Below are 9,281 nucleotides of genomic sequence, written 5' to 3' on the forward strand. Positions count from 1 at the left end.
TTTTTTACAGAAATATATTTTTGTAAAAAAGCAGCTTTTTACAATTATATAAATGTAAAAAAGCAGCTTTTTTACAGAAATTTATTTTTGTAAAAAAGCAGCTTTTTTACAAGCGTATAATTGTAAGAAAGCTGCTTTTTACAAAAATAATTTTGTAAAAAAGCTGCTTTCTTATGTAAAAATGCTGCACTTTTACAATTATATAATTGTAAAAAAGCTGCTTTTTTACAATTATATATGTTTGTAAAAAGCAGCTTCTTTACGTAAAAATGCTGCTTTTTTACAATTATATAATTGTAAGAAAGCTGCTTTCTTATGTAAAAATGCTGCACTTTTACAACTATATATTTGTAAGAAAAGCTGCTTTTGAACAGAAATATCTGTGTGTAGAAAAAAGCAAGTACAGAAGCCGTAAATAATTAAGCAAACCGGCTTTTACAACGGTTACTGTTAATACATTGCATCAAGTAGTGTAAACCATTCGTTGCTTTAGAGTGCCGAGCAGTGCATTCATAATTTATCTTTCTGAAACCGATGGAGAAAGCTTAGAGCTCTTCCTACTGAAATACCGTGGTGATGTGATTTTATGTAGCCTATGTTAGCCATACACATAATTTTTATTGTCGACATCACAATCAGTTTAATTTCAGCGTATAAATTCGAGACAATATTTGGTTCAGGTCACAGTGAAAGGTCGCGTGCAAGAACATTTATAATTCAGTTTTGTAAACACACCAGTCCAAGCGCTATAACTTTCCAACGATTTATGCCAGTGCCCTGAATTTTTTTTGTTGGCTTGTGCTAGCCATATGAGTATTATTTATGATAGAAATCACTTTCCAAAGCCTTTCAGAAGTGTCGAAATTCGACAAACTGTTTCCTTACCCATGTCTAAGTCTTGTAAAGGTGCAGGAAATTCAACAATTCAGTTTTTGTAAAAAAAACGGTCTCGACCGCTATAACTTTCCAACGATTTATGCCACTGTCCTCGATATTGTGTTGGTTTGTGCGAGCCATATGGAGTATTATTTTTATGATAGAAATCAGTTTCCAAAGCCTTTCATAAGTGCCGCATAATGCCAAAAACCGTTTTCTTCCCATGTCCACGCCCGTGTAAAGGTGCAGGAAATTGACAATCAAGTTTTGTTAAAAAAAAAAAACGGTCCGATCGCTATTACTTTTCCAACGATTAATGCCAGTGTCCTGAATATTTTGTTGGCTTGTACTAGCCGTATAAGCTTATTTTTTGCCAGAAATCCACTATTCCTAGCCTTTCATAACTGTCATTAATCGTTTGGAAAGTTATAGCGGTGGGACCTTTTTTCACAAAACTGAATTGTAAATTTCCTGCAACTTTACAAGGCGCGTGGGACATGTAAGAAATAGTTTTGTCGAATTTTATGCAGTTATGAAAGGCTTGGGGGAAGTTATTTCTCTCATAAAATAATAACTCATAGGGCTAGCACAAGACAAACATAAATATTGAGGATCTTGTGGCATAAATCGTTGGTGGAAGTTATAGCGGTCGGACCGTTTTTTTACAAAACTGAATTGTAAATTTCCTGCACCTTGGATAAGACGTGACAGTAACAAGGCAAAACAGTATTTCCAACTTTGGCACTTATTGAAAGAATTGGGAAAGTGATTTCTATCATAAAATACTAGTTATATGACTAACACAATACAAAAAAAAATATGTCAGGGCATTGGCATAAATGGTTGAGAAGTTATAGCGCGCGGACCGGTTTTTTTTTACAAAAAAACTGAATTTGTAAAATTGCCTGCAACCTTTAAAAGAAGTGACATGGAAGAAACACGTTTTTTTGCATCATGCGGGAGCTTGAGAAAGGCTAGGGATAGCGACATTTCGGCCAAGAAATAATACTTATCGGGATAGTACAAGCCAACAAATATTCAGGACACTGGCATTAACCCTTGGAAAGTTTATAGCGGTTCGGACCGTGTTTATACAAAACTGTATTTGTAAATTTCCTGCACCTTTACAAGACGTGACATGGAAGAAAACGTTTTTTTGCATCATGCGGGAGCTCTGAAAGGCTTAGGATAGCGATTTCGTGGCAAGAAATAATACTTATACGTATAGCACAAGCCAACAAAATATTCAGGACACTGGCAGTAATCGTTGGAAAGATATAGCGGTCGGACCGTTTTTTTACAAAACTGAATTGTAAATTCCTGCACCTTTATAAGACGTGACATTTAAGGAAACAGTTTTTCCAACTTCGGCACTTATGAAAGGCTTGGGAAAGTGATTTCTATCATAAAATAATAGTTATATGACTAACACAAGACAACAAAAATATTCAGGGCACTGACATTAAGCGTTGGAAAGTTATAGCGGTCGGACCGTTTTTGTAAAAAACTGAATTGTAAATTTCCTGCACCTTTACAAGGCGTGACATGTAAGAAACATTTTGTCGAATTTCTGCACTTACGAAAGGCTTGGGAAAGTGATTTCTATCATAAAGTAATACTGCATATGGCTAGCACAAGCCAACAAAATATTGAGGATACTGGCATAAATCGTTGGAAAGTTATAGCGGTGGGACCTTTTTTCACAAAACTGAATTGTAAATTTCCTGCACTTTTACAAGGCGTGACATGTAAGGAAACGGTGTTTCGCATTATGCCGCACTTATGAAATTCTTGGGAAAGTGATTTTTAGTAATAAATAATACTTATGCGGCTAGCACGAGAAAAACAAATAGTCACGACACTTCCATAAATCGTTGGAAAGTTATGGTGGTCGGACCATTTTTTTTACAAATATACAATTGTAAAAAAGCTGCATTTTTACAAAATATATATTTGTAAAAAAACGGCTTTTTTACGGTACCGGTTTTATACGCCACATATATTATATATATATATATATATATATATATATATATATATATATATATATATAAAAGTAAAGACACAAGGCAAAGATCAGCTGTTGCTACTCTGAGTTTCACGCCGGTTGGCGATCTTCAGGCAATCATCATCATCATGAAAGGTCGTTCAAAGAATATTCTTAATAGACGCTCCGAAATGTTTAGTAAATGTCGTCATGTAATATAACACCATTGTTTTAGATGTCACCTTTGTTTATATGCGCTTGTAATAAATTTGAACTGCCAGTTGCCTGAAGATCGCCAACCGGCGTGAAACTCAGAGTAGCAACAACTGATCTTTGCTTGTGTCTTTACTTTATATATATATAAAAGAGTCAATGGTTCTTTGAAGATTAAATGTTTGTGTTTATCTTATTGTACTATTTGGGCTTGTCTGTTTCTAGAATTATATAGGGCGTTTTATGTTTAAGGTTATCTCTGCATTTACATAGGGCCTCGTGCACAGCTGCGGACAATCCGCATGACAAGATCATGAACAACGATAACTGTGATCTATATCTCAGTCTGACGTATTTCAATAACAACGATAAATGTCAGTGATAATCTCTCTCTGACATATCAATTCCCACGGTTCAAATATACGAAATGTTTCATATATTCTATGTCATTCAGTTTTGAATATAAGTAATTATGTGTTTCTGGAAGTTTCTACATTAGATGAAACCTCAAAATTAACACCGGAGACACTTTTAGTTGACCACTTGACATCTTTCATCCCGTTCTTTGTAAAATGGCTTTTGGGAAATTGCTTTTTGGCTTTTGCCGTTCAACCAACATTTCTTTTACGATTTTATTTCCTTATTTGTTTAGATAATAAACTGAGAACACACTCCTGGAAAATAGGGTGGTGTTTCTGCGCGACGTCTGCATGGTTTTATGGTTTACTGTGCGTCACTCTATGAACTCAAGTGTTCTTTTACACAATATTCGCGAGTTCGATGTTTTGGAAAAACTAACTTTGTTTTAAGGACGTTTGCGCTAATTGTTTGTGCGCAACTTTTACTGCGCAGGTAACACGGCTCTAATATGTCACGCATTACTTCAAGCATTAGTTAAAATCTTATGGTGACAAAAACGCCGGGGAAATTTCCAGGTCGGCTAAAGAATGACACATTTATTTCCAATTCATCATTGTCATAGACTTTTTCGCTTAGTTTCGTGACTCTAGGACTTTGAACTCTGTCACGCGGACTGTCACGTTTTTGAATTTGAACATGTGATTTTGTGTATGATTTGAGATCGATCAGATTTATATTTCGGGCGGTTTGGAATTCCGCATGTATTTAGCTGGATTTGTCAGATATTCGTTGGAATTTGAGGTCCATTAAGGAGAAGAAAAAATCCATCACAATCATGAAACGTTAAAGAGAAAGGACCGGGAGGCTGGAAAAGGTCGCTAATCGAGTAGTGGTTGAAAGTTTTGAAAACTCGAGGAAGGTTTAGTTTAATAGTCAGCGACGTTGCGTATTAAAATTGAATGGTGTTGGTTTTTTAAAACGTTTTTTACTGCTTTACGAACTTCTTAGTTCAAAATGAATGCATGTTTTTAAACTTCTTTTCCTTTACTTTTATGACAATAGAACAGAATTATCTTCTCTTCCTAATCCACTTGAATAGTGCGGCCCTGTGAGGAAACAGTCAGAGATTATGTTTCACAAAAACCACACTCCAGAAGATGAGAAAGACGGCATTGGAGAGATATGATACAAAACACTAACCAAATAAAGATAACGCCTCCTTGAAACTTCGTTGCTAAGCTCGAGAAAGTTTTTTTTTTGCAAAATCGATCCTGTCTTGGGTTCAAGTCCTTCCCCGGCAGGTCACGCAAAATCGTGACAAACTAAATTTTCCAAGAGCTTCGCAACATCACATCGATTTTAATCGTTTAGGTCATCGGTGGCCCCTATTTTTTAAGACATGAATCACCTGCTCTTCTTTTAATCTACGAAATGTGATGAACTGAAAAAATCACAATGTAAGAAGTTATCTTTTAACAATTTTTTTCCTTGTGTCCTGAATTCCGGAAGTGGTTACAACGGGTAGCGCTTGGGAAAACGCTCGTTGAGGATTAACCCTACTGTTTACGACATCCCCAGTGGCATGCAATAATCTAAAAAAACCCACTCCTATATTTCTATGCACAGAAACCTTCACTCTAACATATTATTTTTGTGATTTTCGACAGATGAGTAGATGAGGCTACATCTAGTTATGATGACCTATCTAGCGAAATTAGGGCATTTTTCCCTTGCCATTTTCTCCGAAACAAAGTCGGTGACCCCCCAATTCTTTTTCATTGTTGGAATAAGTAATTTATGACCTAGCTTCAGGCGAGAAATGAAACAAACTTCAATGTGGGAAGATTTTTTACTTTTCTCAGCACAGGTGCTTTCCTTCTATTGATATGCCAATAAATTGTAAACTGTCAAACTTAGTTATTACTTTGTGTTTACTTAACTTTATCATGAATGGAAGCGGAATAATGAAAGACGGCTTAAAAAAGAAAATGAATAAGGAATATTTAGAGGTTCGAACATGCGGAATAAAGAATTTTATCGTTTTCGTTAAAGACGGACGAATACAGAAAAAAATGAATATCGATTAAAATTTTAATAAACTCGAAAAAAATTGGAAGAAATAATGAAAAACTGAGGTCCAATTATTGCGCCTTCACCCCAAAATATTATTTTAACTATTTGAGCTTAATTAACTCTATCCATACTATAAAAGAACTGAATTTGTGAAAGCTGGTCATTTGGAGTTGAAACTGAAGTTGAAGCTAATTGACAGTTCAAGTCGAAGCTGGTTCATACAAGTCATAAGCCGACGCAGACCAAGACCCATGTAAGATTCTGTAAAGAAATTGTAGCTCTTGACCGTTACGGTGTATCTGGTGATGTTTATTTAACGGTGTACCTCCGTCAAGCGATTGGAGATCTCACAACACTTTCCCTTACACGCTTGTGAAGAATCCGAGGCTCCAGCTGTATATTGGTTGAGGAACCGGCTGTTAACGTTGAAGGTCAACCTCACGTCTCTACTTCACCAGCCTCTAAACATTACGGAAAATCCGAATATTTTGTACACATTTGAACGGAATCCAAACCTAAGTGGATACTACCATAGTAAAGTAGCTATATAGGCAAAACAGCGACACCTTTCTGGGCGAAGTGAAAGGAACATTCAAAAAGAAGGACATATGTCCTTTAACTTAGCGTCACCGCTTTAAGATTTGTAGTCAAGTTCGTCCTTATTGTCTCAACAGATAAGTCCAGATTCCTTGAGGCTAAAATAAAATGAACGACCCTAACAACGGCACAGAAACAAACGGTAAGCAAATCAAAACGGGTTTGTTCTTTTCGATGTTTACCGAGGTGGCTTCTTGTTGTTGATGGCTTATTTAGTCCAGTAGTTTAATACACGAAGTGCCAGTTTACCTTCAACAGGATCACCTCCCTTTTATTTCGTTTTCCCCGTTAGACTTTTCGGAGGCAGAACCACGGATTCCTTTATTCCATCCCCCCCCCCCCTCCCCCGTTATACTTCAGTCCTTTGAGCTCATTATATCTCACCATATTATTATCGGTATCTGATTATCTGGGGTCGAACGTAACCATCCGATCATAAGTTCTAATGCCCTGACAACTTGGGCTGACTGGCCACTTGTCTCGATATCATACGAGGGCCTCGAAGCCATGCATGTATCACACGACACTTTGCTTCACGGACAAATATGTACTTATTATTATTATTATTATTATCATTATTATCATTATTATCATTGGTAGTAGTAAACTAGGATATTCAAAAATCAAATTTCATTTATTTAACTTCATCTAAAACCACATGAAAGGCGCAGATTTGCGACAAACCTTGAAGATGATTTCCTTTCTTTACTGTTTGTGCTTCGGAAATTGAGTTTTGGGAACGAGAGACCATACCACGAGTCGAGCAGAGGATTACGGAAGAGTCAGTCAAAACGGAGACTTGCCTCGATTTCACACAAGCCATGCGTGTATCACATGACTCTTTGATTTTGACTTGTCTGGTAACCCTCTTTTTCTCTTTTAGGAACAAACGACCACAGTTCCACAGTACAAGTTCCTGATCATTTATCATTGAAAGCCCAGATTGCCTTGACATCAGCATATACAGTTACCTTCTTGATAGCCTTTTTTGGCAATTCCTTTGGCTTGTTCGTGGTGTTAAAGAAATCTTCCAGAAATGTAACGAACCTCTTTATAGCAAACATGGCTATTGCAGATCTATTACTGACCGTAACAGTTATGCCATACCAAGTCGCATATCTTTACAAACAAAGTCTTTGGTTTGGAGGAAAATTGGGAATCGTTACCTGCAAAGTGCTTCTCTACGTTATGCCTATTTCTATAGCAGCTTCAGTCTTGACAATGATGCTCATTTCCTTTGATAGATTTTACGCCGTTTTCTTTCCTCTTCGAGAAGCGATTTTCCAACGACCAAAGATTCTATCATCGACGATATGGGTTCTTTCGTTTGCGTTAATGTTCCCTTACGTGTTTCTTTCTGATGTGTCATTTGATCCGGACACAAATGGTTACTATTGCTATTCCGCATTGTCCATAAACAATCTTTCAGAAGAAGAATTTTTTCGTGCATATAGAATCTTTCATATATCTCTTTTCGTAATGATGTACGCCTTGCCACTCTTCATAATTATCATTACACACACTTTGATATGCCGCACACTGGCTCGTCGTAAAATTCCAGGCAACATGACCGATAGCAACCGTGCCGTGGTTGAGAAGTCCAGGCATAAGGTCGTGCGACTGTTGGTTGTTATATGCGTTGTTTTCGCGCTGTGCTGGTTTCCATCTTACGTCAATCATTTCTTCTGGTTTGTGCTTCCTGATCAACAGGACAAACTACCATACGTTGCAAGCTTTGTATTTTTTTGGATAGCTCATGCAAACAGCGCCATCAATCCTTGCCTCTATGTACTTCTGAACGATGGTTTTCGTAAGGCCCTCTTTGGGCTGTTCACTTGTGCGGACGGGGGACAAACGTTGTTACTACGACAAGCGCGCCAGCTTTTCGCCGAGGATTTACAAGAAAGGCGTGGAATGAAAAACATCTGGAATATGTCCCCGAAGCTCCTGAAATGATAAGACAAGGAACCCAGCCTACTAGTGTGGCTTCTTAGGCAGAGTCGTTTGGGTCCCGTAACGTCTTCAAGAGAACTGCGTGACAAATAAAAAAATTATACAAGGTGGACGTTCTTCACCCCACCAAAGAGTAACCCTTGTTGGCAGGGGAGCCGGACCAGTAACAGAAAAGGCGTCTTACGCGCGTCTAAACGTTTTTTTTTTTTTTTATCATTAGGCGCATCGATGCAACATTACTGGACCAATGCTAGAACAAACGCCGGGTTAATATTAGTATTTATTATATAAACACCAATGAAAGACCAAGTGAGCTTTCGCTCAAAAAAAAAATATCTTCACACACAAAGATAACATATTGTCTTCAGCATAGTTAATGCATGGAGATGGTTATGAAACTGGACAAGTTCCTTTGTTTCATGTTTTTGTCCGTATTTTTGGCCTTTACCCTGCACAAAACACACTTTTTTTGAGAAGATAACCAATCAAATCCTTTGATTAAATTATGCGCAACTGCAGTTATTAATTGCCTTCGATCGTAGTTGGCCGCTGTGAAGAACAAAAAGAGGCGTAAGATACAAAATTAAGTTGCACGTTACAGGTCCACAGTGTTGCCATATTTGATTTGTACTCCAAAACCTAACCAATTTAATAATAAAAGGTTCACATGTAATGTATTTTCTGGCTGGTTTCTATAAACAGGTTGCCCAGTATGATAATACAATGAACTATTATATTGTTATTCATATCCACTTTTTTCCATTAAAAATCTCGACAAATTGTGGCATGTGACCGGGAACCACTAGCAGTACTGTATTTTCTGCAGGCACTCCAAATCTTGATTGAACTATGAGGTAAAATTGAAAAGGCACCAACTATATTATTAATGTCCCGACAAAATTTTAAACAAAAGGTGAATGGTTACTAACTGGTAGATATTGACAGAAGGAAGAAAAATAACTACTCAAAATTAGTGCATGCATTAATTCCCTCTTTTTGAGTTGTCTTCAAAACAATTTTTTCTTCTTAGCTGCTGATATCGTTGATAAACATGGTGGCATGTTCCCATTGATTTTCTCGATTTACAAATGATCTTTTACCCATCATTCAATTCAATTGCCTTAAGTTACAATTTCATTCTTGCCTATGCCTTTTTATTCCCACCTTTGACACCCTCCACTGACTGGCTATCTGCAAGCCAAAACAGAAATGCCATTCTGTC

General features: G+C 37.0%; 1 protein-coding gene across 1 annotated transcript; it reads left to right on the top strand.

Annotated features, from left to right (window-relative positions):
* The first annotated feature begins 6,214 nt into the window (after positions 1-6,214).
* Positions 6,215-8,736, top strand: LOC138017196 (kappa-type opioid receptor-like). The gene is made up of 2 exons (XM_068864365.1): positions 6,215-6,248; positions 6,990-8,736. The coding sequence occupies exons 1-2, from the start codon at positions 6,215-6,217 to the stop codon at positions 8,060-8,062; spliced, it is 1,107 nt and encodes a 368-aa protein (XP_068720466.1). The 3' UTR covers positions 8,063-8,736.
* The last annotated feature ends 545 nt before the right edge of the window (positions 8,737-9,281 follow it).

Source organism: Montipora capricornis, chromosome 9, assembly GCF_036669925.1.
Source record: "Montipora capricornis isolate CH-2021 chromosome 9, ASM3666992v2, whole genome shotgun sequence".
In the NCBI taxonomy this organism is placed as follows: Eukaryota; Metazoa; Cnidaria; class Anthozoa; order Scleractinia; family Acroporidae; genus Montipora; species Montipora capricornis.

Bases quoted from the DNA above. Each gene is read 5' to 3' on its own strand.
- LOC138017196 (XM_068864365.1), top strand. From the start codon at position 6,215: ATGAACGACCCTAACAACGGCACAGAAACAAACG. The intron at 6,249-6,989 runs GTAAGCAAATCA...TTTCTCTTTTAG, and splicing joins CAACGGCACAGAAACAAACG to GAACAAACGACCACAGTTCC.